The sequence below is a fragment of the Paramormyrops kingsleyae genome, chromosome 12 (assembly GCF_048594095.1).
Source record: "Paramormyrops kingsleyae isolate MSU_618 chromosome 12, PKINGS_0.4, whole genome shotgun sequence".
NCBI classification, from domain to species: Eukaryota; Metazoa; Chordata; class Actinopteri; order Osteoglossiformes; family Mormyridae; genus Paramormyrops; species Paramormyrops kingsleyae.
In genome coordinates this window covers 9,524,397-9,545,998 of record NC_132808.1, presented here as the reverse complement: position 1 = coordinate 9,545,998, position 21,602 = coordinate 9,524,397, and the positions used below count along the sequence as shown (strand labels likewise).

The window sequence follows — 21,602 nt, the reverse complement described above, 5'->3', positions numbered from 1 at the left end:
CGCAGCATCTACGGAGCTTGCAATAGCCTCCTAAGCTTTTTGGTCCGTGCTTGTAACAGCTGGGCCAAACTTTCCTCGCATTACCTCCTTCTATTTAAGCACCAACTGTGCTAAAAGAACCGTTTTGTTTGTCATCCAGTTTGGTTTTCTTTTAGAATCCAATGTCTTGCTATGAGTTTTCCGTTTGACCCATAATTTATACAACATGTGCATCTATTAGTGGAAATTGATTGGTGGTGTGCTAGGTAGATTTTCGTACAACCAATTAACGGTATGATCACAAAAAGGTATGTTGTATAAAGCTCTACATTAACGGTTTAATATCACTAATATATTCACCGTGCAGCTCCTCTATTGGTTGAACTCAGTATTTGGGGTGGGATTTTATTTGTAGTCCTCATTTCACGACACTTAAATGCTGGCTCTGTCAGCACTTAGGAATTGGGCTTAGACTTTGCTGAAAGTTACTTTTAGCAGATTTATACAATGCTCTTAGGTCCTACTTTTTGCTAAGAACTCTTAAGTCCAAGTGTATGACCATTCTTAAGACCATTCTTAAGACCATTCTTAGGAAGTTATATGCATACCGGCCCAGGTCTCACTGCACATGCTTATATACACTGAGCACATCCACAAGTACAGGGACGCCCTAAATACTGACCACTCACACTTCTACTCCTCCATCATAAGTGGTGCTAAGTCTAGGCCACAGACACTCCTTAGGACTGTTAACAAACTCCTCAGACCTCCTGTACCAGCTTGGTCCAATGCAGCTGAGCAGTGCCAGGCATTTTTACATTTTTAAGCCAAAATTAACCAAATCTAAGATAATTTTCCTCCTACTTCTCAGTCATTCTCCCCCTTTAACCTTGACTGTACTACTCCAGTTATAAAACTCCCCTGCTTTACGCCTGTTGCCTCTCTCTCTTCCTCCTGTCAGCTCGACCAGCCCCTACACCTCTACTTAAAGCAGGTTCTTCTATAATCAATTCTCCAATTGCATCACTGATAAACACTCTCTCTTCCTGTTCTGTCCCTTCTTCTCTCAAAGCTGCTGCAGTTACTCCTATCCTCAAGAAACCTGAGTTTGATCAATCATCTCTCTCAAGCTATAGACCTCAAATCTTCCTTTTCTGGCTAAAGTGATGGAAAGAGTTGTAGCCACACAGCTACATGCCTTTATTAATGGTGACGCACTATACCAGCCATTCCAGTCCCTCCTCTTCCTAATCTACATCCTCCCCTTTGGTCAGATCATTTGCAGATATGACCATAATGTTCACTGCTATACTGATAATATTCAGTTATATCTCAGTACACACTCCTCCACTGACTCCCCTCCCAAAACACTTACTGGCTGCATACCTGCTACAGTTTTCAGAAATCTTTCTGTACTGTTTGACTCCTCACTTAACTTTGATCTTCATATAAATTTCCTCTCCAAAACTGCATTCTTTCACCTCCATATCATCGCTTGTCTATGCCCATTTCTGTCCAGTACTGATGCCCAAACTCTGGTTCATGCTTTTATTAAGCCCCATATTGATTACTGCAGTCCCCTTTTCATTGGCCTCCCTGCAGAATCTATACAAAAGCTTCAGTATATTCAGAGCTCAGCAGCTTGAGTTCTCACTCACAGCAAACGCTCCTCTCACATCACAGCCATCCTCTCTCAGCTACACTGGTTACCGGTTTCGTCTCGGATCAAATTCAAAATATTGCTTCTCACTTATAAAGCTCTGCATGACCTCACTCCTCACTACCTCAGTGAACTACTGACTCCCTGCTCACCCTCTCACTCTCTCACCCTCTCACTCTCTCAGATCCTCTAATAATAATCTCCTCACTGTTCCACACGCCAGACTTTCCACCATTCAAATCTGAATTAAAGACATTTCTTTTCCTTGAACATTTCTCTTCTGTCTTTTCCTCCTTTACTGATTATTAATCTTTCTTATTTTTTTTAGTGTAAAGCGACCCTGGGATTGTGAAAGGCGCTATATAAATGTAACTATATGTATAAATGTAACTATATATGTATTATTTATCATTATAATTTGTGGCAACACCACTGACTTATATGACATAAGGCTGTAGCTTATTTTCAGCTTCTTTTTTGTTTAATAAATATTACAACATTTACTGCAAAAATATCAAACATTGTGATGTGATTTTTTTCCAATATCATGCAGCCCTAATGTTAAATAAACCTCATTTCTTAGCTACTTAAAACCGCCCCCTTTCAGGCAGCTGGGCACTGGAGCAGTTCAGGTTCAGCACCTGTCTAAAGGTAAACAGGCTGAGCTTCTCCCAGGACTTGGGCTGGAAAACTTCAGGTTACAGGTCCTTGTCTTACCCGCCCTGCTAAGGACCGTCCCTCTTAGCTGGGTTACTGCATGGGAGAGTAAGCTGGGGATTCAGGGGGGAATCGAGCTCTGATTTAAAGGTAATTTAAAGCCTGAGGTGCTGAGAACAATAAAATCACCTAAAGTCTGTACAGTAATGAGATGAAAAATGAGCAGTTTGTGCTAAAACACTGAAGTATGTTTGGCATCTTCAAAGATGCACCACAGTGTGTTTAATATTTTACCAGGAGCTGCTGCTTTATCCTGCTTTACTTTAATGATTCATATCCATTAATTACACTTAAACTTACCTGTTAGGACACCAACCATAATGATGGGAAATGCAGCTGTCAGAGTGTTGAGGATAATATTCTGCCATGAAACTGCAAAATGAAAACAAGTGAGAAATACAAATAAAATAAAGATAAAATAAAAATGGGATTTATGATTGTATGTTAAATTCAACCCATCATGTGTCACGCAGCTACACCAAATTATAGGACAAATATTTAACAATGTCAGACCATTAATGATCATTCATTCCTCAAGGACAAATTAAACTAAAATTCATCATATCTGATCATGAGCTGTTAGATGATCATTTTACACACATTAGTACCAGAAGATCCTTATTCAAAGTAAAAGCCTCTGTGACCCACATTACAGTATAAGAGCTGGACAGTGCACTGTTACAACCCTGATACCAACAGTAACTGGGCTGCAGAAGAACCAGCAATTATATGGAAACACCTCATGGAAAATGTACTGATGGATTTATTACAATGTAGTAAAAAGCTTTAATGCATATTTCATTAACTACAGAAATTTGGACAAATTGACAAACATTCATTCCTAAATTCTTCTGTTGATGTGCAAATACATCTAGTGATGCTCCTGCTCACATCCTCAGTGATGATCCTGGAATCTCAGGGTGTTTCTGGTCTTTCAGCATCATACACCCTCCTCCAGGCGACCCGGCTGGGACTGATCAGACCACAGCTTGTGTCCAGGTGGCTTACGGGCTCCTCTGCCCCCATGACTCCCCTCTCTTCAGCCACAGCCATCTTGAGGCTTTCTCTGTCGCTCTGATGGTGCTGCAGCTCTTCTCTTCCTCTCACCTTCAATGCCAACTGAAGGTTTTAGTTGAAAATCAGGCTGCAAAGCACCTGCAGCCAACCTCCACAGGGAGACACCTTGTGCTCCATCCAGCTTGGTCCAGGACACCTGCTGAGGTTCTTGCAGCAGATCTTAGTTGCTCCCCAGCTCTGATGAAGATGATCACCGGCCTGGAGGGGCAGGAACATTTAGCCCATTCCACTCCTGAGCTGAAGTCTTTAGCAGTTACCTTCAGGACCTGGTCATGCCTCCAACAGCACCTCCCCTCACTCAGTGTCTTTGGGCAGCATCTCAGGATGAGCTCCAGGGATCCATGCATGGAACACAGAGGACAGGCTGGTGTCTCTACCTTGCCCCCCCCCCCCATCTGTATTGGATTGGCTGGGGAGCATCATAAACAACCTGGATGAGGAATTTGATGCTGTGTGGCTCAGCTTTCCACAGCTCAGCCCAGGTCACCTTCCTCTCTACCGTATTTTCCCATCTTGACTAAACCCCCTGTTGCCTCATTCCCACCATCCAGCACAATCTCTCCTCTTTCACTGCTGCTTTCACTTCCTGCTGGACCAGGAAGTTTTCCTGCTTCCCTTGGGTGATTAAGGTGGGATGTGGAGAGGGATCCTAGTCCAGCTCAGCCTTGCATCACCACTCCTTGCATTATCTTGTGACACAGCCTTAAACTCGGCTTGCAAAACAGCTTCCTCTGCCCTCCACTTCCTGCCAGTCCTCACCATTATCCCAGCTCTGGCCACCTTCAGATCGCTTGACCCTCTGTACAGCGACACTTTCCCAGCTCTTGTAACCTTGAACTCCTCCTCCAAGGACTTGAGTGGCAGTCACAGGTTGTTTTGATGACTATAGAGAGCCATGCTGCTCAGGCTCCGGAGGTGCTGCTGACTTTCTGCTCCACAGTTTCCACTGTCGAGATTCGTACTTGGTAAACCAGGAGTGGCCACAGGACTCTTGGAGGAATGACATGCTGGTACAGCCCTGCTTTAAATTACCTCAGTAGGTCAGTCCGGTCCACTGATCTCAGCCAGCCATCCAACTCAGTGCAGGCCGACTTGATGGCTGTTGTGTCCTTCAGGATGCTGCCAAACATTTTGTCTCCTAACAGGCTTCCATGTAATGGTTGGGAAGGTAGTATCTCCGATACTGAACCGTCATCCACCTTCCTTCTCCTCAGCACTATGGACCTAGCTTGACCTCCATCTGCACCCCATCAGCTGTTCAGGCCCCTGAAGGATCCAGTGTTGTCCTGGAACTGACTCTGTGGTGACTGTTATGTCATCCATAAGTCCTCTGATGGCTGGCTGGCGTTGGGCAGTTTCTGTTTTAGACCCTCTGTACTCTGGTTCGGCAGATTCTGTGAGCATGTTCATGGCAACAGAGAACAGAACCACAGAGATAATGCAGCCTGTGATGATCCTGATCTCAGCCTTATTCCAGCCTGATATAACAGCTCCTGAGGAGGTTCTCACCCTGACACTGCTGCTGTAATCCACAATGAGATCTGTGACTACTGGGGACATGATGTTCCATCAAAGGCAGCTGCACCAGCTTGTGTGGAATTGAGCCAAAAGCATAAGCAGGTCGAGCCACAGGACTGACAGATTGCCTTTGTTCTCCCAGCTTCCCTGATCAGCTGAGTCACCATTAGTGATGCTCAGATCGGCTCTGACTCCATCCGAATCCTCATGTACATATAAATCATCCACCCGCCACCCACCCGAATGAAGTATTTTCTCTGATTCAGAGACCGGCACCCGATCGCACATTACCAGTATTTCTCAGTGGGATACATGTAAGTGTGATGATCTGATAACATATTACACTGAATTAATAAACATAAACTTAAAGTAAAAGTTCTTTTTTGGTAAAATAAAAATGGCAACAGGTATTTCCACAACAGCCTGAACACAGACTGACATCTTTACTCCCGTCAGACTATAATTCCGCATGTCGCTGCATCTTCCCAAATACAGACCATTAAGAATACTAATACCATGTTACATATGACATTCCCAGCATTGACTCGTCATAGTAACTATTTCACTAAATCACTCCCACACATAACTTTTCTGCCCATCATTTTTATTTGTTTTTAATTCTCTTTATTTGATTTTCATCTTTTTTGCCTCCATTACTGCTCAAGACAAATGGACCCGCAATGAGAATCTAGTCTGCTGATTCGTACCAGATGTAAAATGAAGCTTAAAATAGTCACATTTTATAGAATGTACTGAATATTTTCCTCATTTATGACATATATCACCCACGTGCAAACCTTCCACTATTAATCAGAATAGTAATTTTTATGAATCTGCCTGCCGCGGTGCCCCCCCCCAGATATAACTGTGATCTGCGCATCACTAGTCACCACGCCCATGTGCTCCAGCCATCCGGCCATTCCTGACATGCCTGCTTTCTGGACTGATGTATCAGTTTAACTGAATTTCACAAGAAAGGTGCACAGCCGGTTAGAAACAGCACTGAAGATGATCTTTACTTCAACCCTCAACAGAGAGATGAGGCAGAACTGGTCTATTCACCTCCAGTTCTCCTCCTTTGGGATCCAAAAGCAATCCTCTACTGGGAATACTGGTCCTTCTCTAGACAACTCAGAGGAGCTTCCACAAGCGCAGGAAGAGTTTAGGGCACATCTTGTTCACTCTGCATGGTCGCCACTCAGGCCTGGAGCTGAGGTTGCTCATCCTCTCCTGACCATCTCAGGAACCTCTTTCAGCTGCAGGTCCGACATGTCAAACTGCACAGCTGCCTCGGCCGGCTGTACCAGTGTGCTGCACTCTCCCAAGTCCTGATCTATTGCTGGGTCGCTATACTACTGCAGATACTGATCTATCTCCTCCTGTGAACATTCCAGCTTGCTGATATGCTTCTGCCATAACAGTTCCTTCATAAACCTGAAGGGCTTGGTGATGAATGCAGTGCTTTCAGGTCTCCGATGCCACTCTGCCCGGCTGAGGACCCTGATCTTCTTGTGTAGGATGTACATCAGCTGTATTGGGACCTGAGGGTTTTCATCTCCTGCCTGATACTATGGATCTTCACTGCTCTTTGGTTCTTTATATATGATCCTTTGGAAGCTCTCAGCTTCTCCTCTCCAAACCACTCTGACACAATGCTGACAATGATCACTGTCATGGTCAAACTGACTACAAACATCTGTCTTTATTTTACAGTTTTTTTTCCCCAAACAGTGACAACTTCCTTTAATATGAAGTGTAGGAAACAGGATAAGAAACAGGGAAATATGTAAACATACTTGCAATTAAATCCTGATATGGAGCCATATTGATCAACATCAGGATATACATCAGACTGATGGCAGGACAAGTAACAGCCTCTTCTGTGGATCCTGGGAAACAGTTAACAGTAAGTTTTATTTATTTAGCAGAACCAACCAGGGTCAGAAAATACTGGGAGCAGTTGGGGGTTCAGTTCCTTGCTGAGAGGCTCATGTGTAAAACTCTGTCGAGTCTGAGATTTGAACCAGCGACCCTCCAAACGCAGGTGAAACATCCTACCCCACTGAGCCAAACCCCCAAAGGAATCCTCTCCTCTTACAGTATTTATGTTGGCAGCCATATAATTGTTCCCCAGTTCTGACTGCAGCACTAGGATCCCCGTTTTTCCTGTTTAAATTTCTTAGCTTCTCATAACTTCCTTCCTTCTACTCTGCAGAACTTTACATTGGATTTCATGTTACCTGTCACTTCATTACTGACTGCTAACATCTAAAATTATATAATTAGTCACCAGGGGGCGCTGCCTCTGCTGTTGTAAATACATCTTTATTTCATCACAGTGTGTTTAATGACCTCCCTGTTCTTGCAGGTAATCCAGAAAAGCAGATGCTCATTTTGAGTGAACAAAATCAAACGTGCATGAGCCTACACAGACTCACAGTGTCAATAAAATAATATTTTAGGAAATACATATAAAACTACAAATAACTATGAGTTCATTTATGAAGAAAATGTATTTACCTTAAAAGTGAATCACCACAGTATAAATTACAAATACTAAGTATCAGCCTCAAATTACAGAGTCACTAATTTATATAATTAATCCCCAGCAGGTTGCTGTTTATGCTGCTGCTGTTTATTTCTTACTGCCTGCACAACAAAATCAATAAAATCTGTCTCTTTGTAAGGCTTCTTTAAACCATATTCAATGGGCTCACCTTCAGTTACACCCCACAGGATGAATGCAGCGGAAACCATGATTGGTGGAGCTGTGACATGTGAACAGTGACTCAACAGAGCCTGTTTGCTTTTATCTATAGACAGAAAGTAGAACCAAATTTAACCACATGCTCTGTAACATTAGTTGATGATTCATGCAAAGTTTAATGATCTACAGCCATCCTCAGATGGTCATTCTGCTGCATGCTCACCTACAGACACCCAGTACAGACTGTCAGTCTCACCAGATGCAGCTCCTGCATTATTTTAGTATAATTTCAATGAGGACATCAGCTTTGGTTCATTGTTTTAGTTTGCAGGGGTTTATAGTAATAAAACTTTCTGAAATAATTCATATGTTTTTGTCATGTGTTTGTTACTAGAGACACAGGATCAAAGTATGTTAATGACATCACAGTTAAGCCCTGCAATGGACAGGCACCATGTGTAGATACAGTCCTGCCTGATGCCCAATGTCTGCTGAGATACCCTCTACAGGATAAGTGGCTGCAAACATGGATCCACTGATGTAATCAAAATGACTAGAAATGACAGAGCAGATGCTACACTTACCTCCCCTTATTAAATGCCTGACAGATAAAGCACCAGTAAGTAGGACTGCAGGTGTGACAGCGATGCACAGCCCCAGAATCAGCCAATGCAGGGATGAATAACCTAAAATATTCAGAATTACATTCCATTAGTCATTTTCTAAAATAGGCTGTTTGTCATGCTGCAGCATAATCAACACGTCCACACCATTTAGTCTCACAAAGTGGAGCAGAAGTTTATGATTAAATCTTTGTCCATAAGTGTGTAAGTTCTAACTGTTCTCCAGCCTGAAAAGTTACAGATTTAATATATAAGATTTTTCATATTCCCATATATGATTTGAATTAGGGCGGCACGATTTGGGGAAAATATCGAATCGCGATTTTTCTGACAGAAATTGCGATTAGGATTTGATTTGCGATTTATTTTTTTTATGTCAATATTCAGTGTGTAGTAATTTTAAAACATATGACGCAGCATGAGATACCATCAGTATTAACTGGTCTATATTCTAATGCAAGGATGAGAATTTAAAGATGTGATGTGTCAAGTTAAATAAAGTAATAATGAAAACTAATGCAGCAAAAAGAAAAATAGCGATCTTGCAGGTAACGCTTATTGCCCTCCTAATAACACTAGAACCGCCTTTTCCCACGCCAATGAACAAGCAAGAACTACTTCCGTGTATGCAGCCCTTTTGTTTGCGCTATTGTGTTGTTAGCTGCTGTTATTAACACTAATATGTGCTGAAGGGCTGCGGGTTTAGTCCGCTTATTCCGCTCAGCATGCAACCTGCGAGTCCCGCCCAGTTCCTGCTGTCATTGGACGACTTACGGAGATACGGGACAAATGGGGAATCGGACTGAGGCAAGCGTAAGCTGGACATTACCCCCCGCCATGTTTTTCTTTCTTCGTCTAGAGCAGGGGTGTCAAACATACGGGCCGCGGGCCGAATACGGCCCACTATGGTGTCCAATACGGCCCGCGGGATGATTTGAACAATAGTATTAAATATCAAATCTTTTTTATTATCATTATTATTAGTAGTAGTAGTATTAAAAAGGAATAAGAGTGTTAATGAACAGTTTCTGAGGACTTGTTAAATGCAGTTTTACAGAATATAGTGCATTTGTTGTAATTTGATGCACTATGATTAAAAAAAAAATAATAATAAATTCGGCCCGCACATGGTCACATTTTCTTCTCATCCGGCCCTCACCCTAAAATGAGTTTGACACCCCTGGTCTAGAGCGTGGGTTTAGTTAGATCGGAGAAGGAAGGGAGATATACCGTGCTGGGTATATTTTGTTGTGTGGGTTCAGATACCCGTAAGTTCATATATGTGCATTATACGAGAGTGTTTTATGTCGGGATACCATATACCATTAATGGTAAATGAGCCCTTTGATGCGGCGAACGTTCTATTTTGATGATTTGTTACTTAGATTTATGTTGCGTTTACCTTGAATGTCATGCGATGCCTATGTTTATTATAGACGGTCTATATTTACCTACTTATTTATCCCAGCAAGTTTTATTTATATTACGTTGTGTATTACCATTTATAGATGCTTGTTAATTCAGCTTGCGGGATGGCGGCTTAAGTTACCGTAAGATAACGGTGAAGGTAGAACTGTTTATTTGATACTGGAATCTGTATATATAACATTTATATTCCTATTCTATTTTTCTTATTTTTACTTTCAGAACCACACACACATACACGCAGAAATATACAAGTTCCGAGCATTGTTAAGCTCTTGATTAAAGACTCCGGAGAACATATTTTTTCTGCGTTCTCATTGGATGCATCGCAGCGGTCACACCTCTACCACCAGACAGTGATAAAGGGCTAATCCTGTATAACAAATAACACTCAAAAAACCGTAAACAAGTGGCTGTTCTGTCCTGAAACTGTAAACCTGGAAATTTTTAAATGTAGTATGCATTTTATAAAATGTTGAATAAATAGAAGTCGTTTATTGGTGATTTCATGTAGGTCGAAGTTTCTGTCACACCCTGCTCCGTCCGCTCCTGATGTGTGCCACGCCCCCTCATTATCCACGTGTGCTTTCCCGATCGTGCCCAGCTGTTCCTTGTTATTGTGGCTTGTCTGCTGTATTTAGTCCGCGTCTGAGTCTGTTACCCCAGATCTGTCATTGATGTTCGTTGGTGTCTCTACCCTGTTGTCCGGAATAAACCCCGTTTGCCTGCACTCTCGGCTTGCTTCGCCTGTTTCCCGGTTCGCTTGGTCACCTATCATAACAGAATGACAGATCTCCACAACGCACCTCCGCAGGTCGACGATCAACGCGTCGACCTGCTCCACGAGGTCATCTACTGGCTCCACCAGCCGGAGGTCCGGGAGGACTCCGGACTACTGGCCTTAGCCAGCACAAGCGGGACCCTCCTTCAGGAGGTAACCCCACTCACGGCGGCGCCTGTCATGGCGGAGGTTCGCGAGAACCTCCGCCAACTCGTCGACAGGGTTACGGAGAAGCGGCTTCAACCGCTCACCCTCTCCGAGGTTACCCCGCCGCAAGCGACGTGCCCCAGCCGCAAGAAAAAAAAAAGAAGCGGAAGGGGAAAGGAGAAGCAGCCGCCCCGACGCTCTTCTTGGGGGCTTGCTCCTTACTCCCCGCCTGGGATGACACCGCCGCTGCATCGCCTGTCCAGGCCGCCGAGCTGCCCGCGGCTGCGCTGCCTGCTGCAGCTGCCGCCGAGCTGCCCGCGGCTGCGCTGCCTGCTGCAGCTGCCGCCGAGCTGCCCGCGGCTGCGCTGCCTGCTGCAGCTGCCACCTCTCTGCCCGCGGCTGCGCTGCCTGCAGCTGCCGCCTCTCTGCCCGCGGCTGCGCTGCCTGCAGCTGCCGCCTCTCTGCCCGCGGCTGCGCTGCCTGCAGCTGCCGCCTCTCTGCCCGCGGCTGCGCTGCCTGCAGCTGCCGCCGCCGCTCTGCCCGCGGCTGCGCTGCCTGCAGCTGCCGCCGCCGATCTGCCCGTGGCTGCGCTGCCAGCTGCCGCCGCCGATCTGCCCGTGGCTGCGCTGCCAGCTGCCGCCGCCGATCTGCCCGTGGCTGCGCTGCCAGCTGCCGCCCCCGATCTGCCTGCAGCACCCCTTGACCCGCCTGTCCAGCCCGACCCGCCTGTCCTGCTCGACCCACCTGTCCTGCCTGCTCTGCCTGCAGTCCCTGCAGCTGCCACCACTCTGGCTCCGGCACCCGCCGCGGTGCCCCCTGCTGGCCGCGTGCTGGCGGCGCCTGCTGCGGCGCCCCCTGCTGGCCAAATGACTGCAGCGCCTGACGAGGCGCCCCCTACTGACCGCACACCCAAGGTGCCCCTTGCTGGCCACATGACGGCGGCGCCCGTCCTGCCGGCACCTGAACTGCCTGACTTACCCGTCCTGCCCTGCTCGCCAGCAGCCACACCCGCGGCGCCCCCTGCTGGCCGCGTGATGGCGGCGCCCCCTGCTGGCCGCGTGATGGCGGCGCCCGCTGCGGCGCCCCCTGCTGGCCGCATGCCCAAGCCCGTCTCGCCTGACCTGCCCGTCCAGTCCGGCCAGCCCTGCTCGCCGGTCCTGCCCGTCTCGCCTGTCCTGTCCGGCCAGCCCTGCTCGCCGGTCCTGCCCGTCTCGCCTGTCCTGTCCGGCCAGCCCTGCTCGCCGGTCCTGCCCGTCTCGCCTGTCCTGTCCGGCCAGCCCTGCTCGCCGGTCCTGCCCGTCTCGCCTGTCCTGCCGGCTCTCGACCTGCCTGTCTCGCCTGTCCTGCCGGCACCTGAACTGCCTGTCTCGTCCGTCCTGCCGGCTCCTGAACTGCCTGTCCTGCCGGCTCTTGACCTGCCTGTCTCGCCCGTCTCGCCTGATCTGCCCGTCTCGCCTGTCCTATCCGGCCAGCCCTGCTCGCAGGTCCTGCCCGTCTCGCCTGTCCTGTCCGGCCAGCCCTGCTCGCCGGTCCTGCCCGTCTCGCCTGTCCTGTCCGGCCAGCCCTGCTCGCCGGTCCTGCCCGTCTCGCCTGTCCTGTCCGGCCAGCCCTGCTCGCCGGTCCTGCCCGTCTCGCCTGTCCTGCCGGCTCTCGACCTGCCTGTCTCGCCTGTCCTGCCGGCACCTGAACTGCCTGTCTCGTCCGTCCTGCCGGCTCCTGAACTGCCTGTCCTGCCGGCTCTTGACCTGCCTGTCTCGCCCGTCTCGCCTGATCTGCCCGTCTCGCCTGTCCTATCCGGCCAGCCCTGCTCGCAGGTCCTGCCCGTCTCCCCTGTCCTGTCCGGCCAGCCCTGCTCGCCGGAACTGCCCTGCTCGCCTGTCCGGTCGGCCCAGCCCTGCTCGCCTGTCCGGTCGGCCCAGCCCTGCTCGCCTGTCCGGTCGGCCCAGCCCTGCTCGCCTGTCCAGGCCGCCGCTCTGCCCGCGGCCCCGCCTGAGGCTAGCTCTCCAGTCCTGTCTGCGGCTCTGGCTGCCCCGCCTGCGGCCACGCCCGCGGCCACGCCTGCGGCGCCGACTGCCCCGCCTGTTGCCTCCTTAGAGGCCCTGACTCCCACGCCCTTGCCTCAGCGAGGCCGACACCCCCCAGGACCCCGCCTGTCCGTTTCCCGTGGGGGACGGGGACACAGGCGTCGGGCCCGGGTCCCGCCCGCCCTGCCCCCTGGCTCGCCCGTGCGCCCCCTGGCCGTGGCTCGGTGGCTGCCTGCGGGTCCTACGGCTCCGGCTCGGCTGTCGCCTCCGGGTCCCCCTCCGGTGCCTCGTCGCCCGCCTGCGGTCCCTTCGTCGGCCGCCTCCGGGCCCCCCCGCTTCGGCTGGGCGTCGGACGGCGCCTTCCCTGGCTCCGGCTGTGCCTCCGCCTGCTGCGGCTTCCCCCTTTTGCCTGCCTGCGCCGGGGTTCCCTCCTGCTCCCTCCTCGTTTCCTTTGTCGGTCCCTCCGTCTGTCTCCTTGTCCCCTGTGTGGTCCCCTCCTGCTCCGGCCTCCCTTCCGCCTGCGGCCCCTGCGGCTGCCTTCCCTCGCCCGCCTGGGTTCCCTTGGGCTCCCCTGCTTCCTCCTCCCTTTGTGTCTCCTCCGTTCCCTTCTGGTCCCTTTGTCCCGCCTGTCTTTGCTCCTCGTCCCTCGGTGTCTCCTGTGTTCACTCCTCGCCCTGTTGTTCCTCCGTTTTCTGTCCCCTCTGTGTCTCCTTTCTCTGTCTGCCTGTCCGCGTTTCCTGTTCTTTGTCGGGTCCTGTCTTTCGTTTCGTCCTTGTTCTTGTTCTGTGTTTCGGTCTTGTTCCCTGTCCTTCGTTGATGGTTTTTGGTTTTGTCTTTCAGGTCCTGTTCCCCGGTCTCGTCTCGTCCGTCGCCTCCTCTCTGGCGCGCCCGGAGTGCGCGCCTTTGGGGGGGGGTTATGTCACACCCTGCTCCGTCCGCTCCTGATGTGTGCCACGCCCCCTCATTATCCACGTGTGCTTTCCCGATCGTGCCCAGCTGTTCCTTGTTATTGTGGCTTGTCTGCTGTATTTAGTCCGCGTCTGAGTCTGTTACCCCAGATCTGTCATTGATGTTCGTTGGTGTCTCTACCCTGTTGTCCGGAATAAACCCCGTTTGCCTGCACTCTCGGCTTGCTTCGCCTGTTTCCCGGTTCGCTTGGTCACCTATCATAACAGTTTCCGCTTTTTAACAACTGTATACGGTTATTTTCTATACAAATAAATTCAGGTGAAACAAAAAATGTACGTACGTGTTCATGTTGCAAACTCTTTCAGACTCTCACGCAAGAAATCTTACGGCAAATCTATATTCCATTCTGAACTTAAAATTAGCTGCATCAAAAACGTTACGGCAGTTTGCAAACCCTACAGACTATTTACAAGGTAATAAAACTTACATGCATGTAAATGTGTGTGCAGAACAGAGAACAGAAAATCTCACTCCATGCAGTTGCCAACCCTGGATTTTATTTTAAATGAGAAGTAAAATGCAGTTTTCGGCTGAAGCAGCTTATCATTCCTTTGCTTTGTTACTCGGACAAATACAAAACGAATGATTAAACATTATATTTGTCTCTTTTTGTATGTTTTCTAAATAAGACCGCGTGCCCATACCCAACTGTAACAGCGGTTAAAGCGATCTATTCTTTTGGTATTTATGTTAAAGCAAGACTTTTATTTGACTGTTGTGGGATTAATCTTTGGAAACACTTAAATTTAATAAGCACACATGACATAAACACGACTGTATTGTGGGTTTTACGGCTTTTTTGAAGGTCACCGACTCCGCTGCTGTGAGAATTACTCATTGTTTCATTGTTGTTTTGATAGGTTAGCGGTATACTAATACTATCGTCTATTAACAAAAACCAAAGTTATGATACGCTGATCGTATATTATAACTGGTGTTTAAAAGGAGCTCACCGGTTCTATTGATGATAGGACCTTTCTGAAATAATCTCGGACCATGAAATAGGTAGGCAATTCACTTACAGCTCAGTAGCGGAATCAGTATTTTTCCGCACCGCAAATGTAACATTTTCCTTTGGTTTCACGTGTTTGCTGTTTGTGGGCCTATAAGCCTTCTTGGGCCACTTCTGATTGGTGAGCATGACTGGCACGCGAGAAGCACAGCGCTTGTGACTGGTGAGAATGACTGTCACACAGGGAGCATGGCATGAATCTGTAAAACTATTCTCACAGCAGTTTTAAACCCTGGGTCCGACGTGCTGTATAATGTATATCCAAAATTGCGATTTTTGCGACTTGCTAATCGTGTTGTTTCAAATCGCGATTTCGATTTGAAATCGATAAATCGTGCAGCCCTAATTTGAATATATTTACACAGCATGTCACAAAGGGCTTTTTGACTGTATTACTCTGTCATACGATGTTACGGACAAGTAAGAATAATACTGTGTTATTTTTCCTAGTCACACTCTCATGGTCTTTGTATAGCTCTCAAATGAATATAAATAATAAAACCATAATTACACATTACAGTTCATCACTCTAATAAAATACCTGCTATGACAGAGCTGAAAACTGCACTAAAGCTGAAGCCTGAAACAAATATTCATTCGTTCATTTAATACATTGTGTGTCTTTAAAACTGCACTAAATTTGACCATTTCTACTGTTACACTGAGCAGATTAAACCATATGGCATTTGCAAAACGATCAGTGTACAGCAGAGCCACTGACCCTCAGGGGAATGAAAATGTGATTTAATCACACAGAACTACAGTACGCTGAGATCCATGTTGAAACCAGTCCTTCTAGTGACTCACCCAGTGCTGCTATCCTGGCAGTTGTACTGGCAGAATCAGTATCTGAGTGGACTTCACACCTGAACTCTCCTTTGTCTTCAGTCCTGACTTTCCTTAGTTTCATTGAGAAGTTTCCTTTGGGAATTTCCTCAGTGTAGAATTCAGCTCTTCTAGAGTATCTCCCATCCTGAGAATCTGGTCTGTTCTCTCCATCAGCATACAGAAGCACCAAGATGTCACCATCATCGTCTGTCTTTTTCCATTCCACCTGAAGCTCTGTCACATTAACATGGGTGTCCACAGAGCAGCTGAGAGTCACATCCTCTCCAGCATGTGCATAGACAGGCTCATCTGCACCCGTCACCACCAGCCGCTCTGGAACAAGAACAGGAAGATCATACCATCTGGCAACCTGACATCTGTGTGTTTTCCCCTCCTATAGGGAAAACATATGTTTGGGGTTGTTTTCATTTCAACATGCATCATTTTTAAAACTTGGCATATGTGACTCAGGAGAAGAATCCGGCACCACACTAAGCTTGTAGCAGTTTTGTTACTCAAAAATGTTCTGAGGGCAGAATGAAAAGATATTGGTTCAGAGAGATAACCAATCAGATTGTAGAGGAGGTGGATCCAAGACATGTGACTGGTTGGTCGAACATTCTCAAGTTGCTTGGAACCACCTCCTCTACAATCTGAGCAACAATGAGTGACAATCGCTGCATAACAAGAAGCATAGAGTTCCATCATGTGTTGATCCTAATTTTTCCCTCACAAAAGCAGATGGTTTTGGGCTTCGTTTAACCTGGTTCCACAGAGCAGACGCTTTAGCAAAAACAGCCCTGCACAGTGTTTTGTATTGTGTTTCAGTTACCTTTTACCACAGCTACTGTTAGATTATATACCTAATTTAATGAATGAAAGTGATCCATTTGGATTAATTAGACATGAAAAATGAGTGAGATTAATTCAACTATATTCAGTTCTCAGAACATAAAGTCAATGCATCAACTTAAAAAGAGTGTTTCATTTTCAAAATACTCATTCTATTTGGGTGTAACCACTGTATATGATTCAACTGAGCTCATTTAAAATAACTTTTTTCAGTGTGGTTGGTTGAAACAAAACCTTGGTCTGGATTTGTACTTTCTGAACCTGAACTTTCCACTTCTGTCTGTAATGCGTTACTTTTATGTGTAACTTCCCTGATACTACATAGACAGTTAGGCAAATGTGAATTAGCTGGGATTTATTCACATTGTCTATATGCTAAATTGCAGTAATTAGATACTGCTTTCACTATAAGAAATTAATAATGCATCAAAAAACATTACATTATAAACAACCTCTGAAGGTAATTTACAGAAAAATTCAGTTTAATGATACATAATCAGGATTTTGCTACCAAATAATGGCAGTGATGGCCTAATGCCTCCCTATTCAAATCTGGCCCTTGATTCCAAATCCAGGCCTTGTTTTCAAGTCTCCCAGGTACAGTGGTACCTCGGTTCTCGAACTCACTAGAACTCGAATTTCTTTAAAGTCGAACAAACCAGTTTGACCTAGAACTCGATCTGAATATCAGAAGTCGAACCGTGAACGCTGATAAATTGTACGGGCCAGGAAATGAGTCACACAGCACGTCTCTGAGCGGAAACAAAAGGTAACGCTTCAATGTCAGCCTCGCATTTGCTGTAGTTTGCATTTCCTCAATTTTCTCTAATCCTGGGTTTTCTAATGCATTGACGCTTGACCGGAACTACGTTTACCCTACAATTACGTATTTCCGGTTTTCGTGAAAAAGGTCTATACAGAGGACTAATGACAACAACCAGAAACAGCTGATCACAGGGGGATCCCACATGAGGTTAACGAGGGGGCGTGGCACACGGAAGGAGCGGACGATCAGGGCAGAACAGGAGTAATGTTGGGATTTGTGTTTAATTGCTAAAAAAAACATTTAGGTGTAATTTTGGGGAGGCGGGAACCAATTAATTGGTTTTCCATTATTTATTATGGGAAAAATTCGATCAGAACTCAAACTTTTTAGGATTCGATCCGGAGTCCGGAACGGATTAAGTTCGAGAACCGAGGTAACACTGTATTTCACAAAGGAAACTGATAGATCATACAAGTGAACTATTCTTATCAAACGTATAGATGACAATAATGTAGAGCAAGAGCAATGTGGTGAAACTGTTTCAGTGAGTGAAGATTCACTTTGGAATCTAAAAAGACACCTTTTTCGGAAACATGAGAGTGTGCTACGCGAACACGCGGAGGCCAGAGCAAAACGTGAGCAAGTTTTATATGGTTGTAGCATATCAAGTCTATAAAGTAAATTAAAGTATAAAAGCCTATAAAGTAGATATTGGTAATCGGATTCGTTTTTTCATTCAAAGTAGGTCTAATAGGATTTTTTATTTCACATAACGCTGTCAGTGAAAATTTATAGAGAGACGCAGCAGCAGCAACAGAAAAAAAAATGAGAAATTTAAAACGTGGATGCTTAGCCTGTACTTTCTTTAGGCTATTAAGCCCACTGATTACTTTATTTTTAAGTCTATTTTTGTGAGGAATGCCATTGCCAAACCTGTCCGTTGTTGCCTATATGTTGTTTAAAAATAAAAACTTTCTGTTCTGAATGGCAATGTTGCCGTTGCTCATATTTCTTTATGATATAGGCTTCAGTTAAAGGTGACATTTGTTAGGCATGCATATTATTTGTCCATCTTTTAAATTGGAGCGAGCGTGGAGCGATTTGACTGGAGTGGGAAGAAATTTTAGTGGAGCGAGGAGCGGTGTTGAGCGGAGCGGCTTAGTGCGAATTAGAGCGGAGAAGCGGGCGGAGCCAACAGCCTCGTGAGCGAGGAGCGGAAACTCTCACCGATTTACTCCGCTCACATGCTCTGGTACATGACCTGACATTCGTGGCGGAATCTCGCGATTTGTTCGTGATTATAATAATTCCCGCAAATTCAGCGTATATAATGCGGGACATTACCGCACTTAAACTACCATATAGGTAAAGATGAATATAAATAAAAATGGAAATAATAACATCACTTTTTATATTGTGACTGAAGCAGCAATAATTTACGAATAAAAACGAACGTAAACAGCGCCACACGGTGACGTCACACCTCAGACCCTGATATACTCGCCTCCCCCAATGTTAATAAGAAACCTATGCCCCTGGGTCCATGTGTCATAAGCCATAAATGAGAAAGGCTCACTTGCCTGCTTCCTGTATTTCCACCCGTGTTTCACGTTGCTCCTGCTCTGTATAAACCACACACTTGTACACTCCTGCATCTGCAGTCCTCACACCGTCAAGCAGCAGAGAGAAGTTTCCTTTGGGGATTTCCTGAGAGAAGAAGTGGGCTCTGCCCCTGTAGGCGTCCCCCTGTGATTCAGGTCTGCTCTGACCCCCCTGGAATAGGTGCACGATGGTGTCTGAATCAGTCCTTCTCCAGTCCACCTCCAGCTCCTCCAAAGGCAGGGGTCTGTCCACAAAGCAGGGCAGCAGTACAGCTTCTCCCAGCCGGGCTGTTAGAGGACCAGCAGAGCCGTGTAGCAGGAAACCTACCACAGGAATAACAGATATAAAATAACTTTATGACAAAAAACATTAAATAATAAGTATGAAATATCCATTGCAACTCAGTTATTTGAATATATTTGGTAAGCAAGTATTGGTCCATTAATAAAGTACACGCCAAACAAGAACAACTCAATTACATTTCTTCAACATTATTACACGAGTTACCAGACACGTAAAACTGTCTTCAAAATGTACATACCATCAGAGTTAATGACGAACTTCAACACCGTCAAAATAGCGCTGAAAGTATTGATCTGCATCGCCACCTTTAGTCTTCTACAAAGAACTGTTTCTATAAGACAAGAACAAATTTTGCTGTATATTTTCGTTTTTATAAACAAACTATATGCGCTTTTATTAACGCAGTTACATCCCTACACGAAATTCCATTTTCTGGCCATACTTTTACTTTCAGTTTACACCTGGAGCTGAAACACGCCCAACACACCTGAATTACGGCGAAGGGTGGATCGCATGGCTGTGTTTCCCTGATCAAATGCAAATCGCTTAAGTCATGGTTAAGTGGCTGATTGTTAACTTAAATGAAAACTGTGTTATAACACATACAAAAATATACAACATATAAGGGGCTATATAAAGTACGGAAGAGGATTAGGGCCACCATGAAAATATTATTAGAATTCTGACTTTTTTTCTCAGAATTCTGACTTTTTTTCTAAACTCAGAATTTTGACTTTAATGTCAGAATTCTGACTTTTTTTCTCAGAATTCTGACTTTTTTTCTAAACTCAGAATTCTGACATTAAAATCAGAATTCAAATAATATTTTCATGGTGGCCCTAATCCTCTTCCGTAAGAAAGCGAGTTTAGCGACGGATCCCTAATTAATAGCTAAAACATGGACAATTTCCATTATAGAAGTCGAGATTTTAACAAACATATCATTTCCATATTATTTAGCTTTTAAGTGGTCTGATCATTCATGACATTAACATTAGTCACTGCAGTCACAGATACAGTGTAACACTAGTGACTGTAACACTAACAGTGTCATACCGCGATCGTCCGCTTCTTCCGTATGCCACGCCCCCTCGTTAACCCCGTGTGGATTCCCAGTGTTTACCAGCTGTTTCTGATTGTTGTCATTAGTCCAATGTATTTAAGTCTGCGTTAGGTATGTTTTCCCCAGTCCGGTCACTGAAGTTTTAGGTCAGTCTTGTGAGTTGCCTTGCGTTTTCCTATAATAAATCCCGCTTCCCCGGTCGGCGTGCACGACAAACAGTGACACTCTGTTTATTTGCCGGTCCATGAGGAGTGAGGTGAACTTCTGCAACTATTTATAGTCAATGATATAAAAGGTATATTGGATTATTTTAACAAAATGTCAAGGACCCAGCTGTTACAGTTACGTGTACAGTGCAGACTTTCAGCTTTAATTCAGCATGTAGAACAAAAACATTGCATGACTAAAGTAATTTTTCTACACAATCCCCTCCTTTCAGGGGCTCATAAGTAATTGGACAAATTAATATAACTGCAAATAAAATGTTCAATTCTAATACTTAGCTGAAAACCCTTTGCAGGCAATGACTGCCTGAAGTCTTGAACTCATGGACATGACCAGTCGCTGGGTTTCCTCCTTTTTAATGCTCTGCCAGGCCTTTACTGCAGCAGCTTTCAGTTGCTGTTTGTTTGAGGGTCTTTCTGTCTGTATTTTAATCTTTAGCAAGTGAAATGCATGCTCAGTGGGGTTGAGATCAGGTGACTGACTCGGCCATTCGAGAATATTCCACTTCATTGCTTTAATAAAGTCCTGGGTTGCGTTTGCTGTGTGTTTTGGGTCATTGTCCATCTGTATTATGAAACGCTGCCCAATCAATTTGGCTGGATTTGAGCAGACATGATGTCTCTCAACACCTCAGCATTCATTCGGCTGCTTCCATCCTGTCACATAATCAAGAAACACTAAAGACCCAGTGCCACTGGCAGCCATGCACACCCAAGCCATCACACTGCCTCCACCATGTTTTACAGATGATACAGTGTTCTTTGGAACACTTAGAATATTAGTCCCAGTAATAACAATGACCAAAATCTCTGAAAAAAACGTTTTTTTTTTTTTTTTTTTTTTTTTAAATACATTACATATTTCAAGTGTAGTACAATGTTAATGAAGGATATAGCAAAAACTGAACTCACATAATTTGATGTTATATCTTTTTAAAAATATTGTTTTATATTGATAATGGTTTCTCAGACTTTTAATGTTGGTTGTGTGATGAGCAGCTTTACAGGTGCAGAGCAGCTTTGAAATATGGTTAAAAAGAATAGAAAAACCAAACAAATCATGAGGGGAATGTGTTATTTAATCATGCATCTCCTCTATGAATGTCCATGCTGAGGCTTTGAGCTGTGTGTAATATTTTACACATGTTTTAATACCTCCAAATGAAAAATGACCCATATATACAATATGTCAGAATATGTCAGGAGTGTGGGAAATGGGGGGGGACATGCCCCCCAATATTGGCAGACCCCTGCCCCCCTCCTTCCTTCCCAAATAAATAAGATTGTGTTCCTTATCTTTCACTATGAATCTGAGAGTTACTGAG

At 45.6% G+C, this 21,602-nt stretch overlaps 1 protein-coding gene across 1 annotated transcript in view; it reads right to left on the bottom strand.

The window, feature by feature from the left end:
• LOC111839800 (uncharacterized) overlaps nt 1-20,234 on the bottom strand; it is a 108,765-nt gene extending 88,531 nt beyond the window's left edge. The window contains exons 1-8 of the mRNA XM_072718638.1: nt 20,114-20,234; nt 19,229-19,321; nt 18,666-19,010; nt 15,447-15,800; nt 8,243-8,344; nt 7,669-7,764; nt 6,748-6,840; nt 2,657-2,728 (exon numbers count right to left, since the gene is read on the bottom strand). Of these exons, the coding sequence (XP_072574739.1) occupies nt 2,657-2,728; nt 6,748-6,840; nt 7,669-7,764; nt 8,243-8,344; nt 15,447-15,800; nt 18,666-19,010; nt 19,229-19,289 (1,123 nt within the window). The 5' untranslated portion in view covers nt 19,290-19,321; nt 20,114-20,234. The remainder of the gene's footprint in view (nt 1-2,656; nt 2,729-6,747; nt 6,841-7,668; nt 7,765-8,242; nt 8,345-15,446; nt 15,801-18,665; nt 19,011-19,228; nt 19,322-20,113) is intronic.
• Between the last annotated feature and the right edge of the window lie 1,368 nt (nt 20,235-21,602).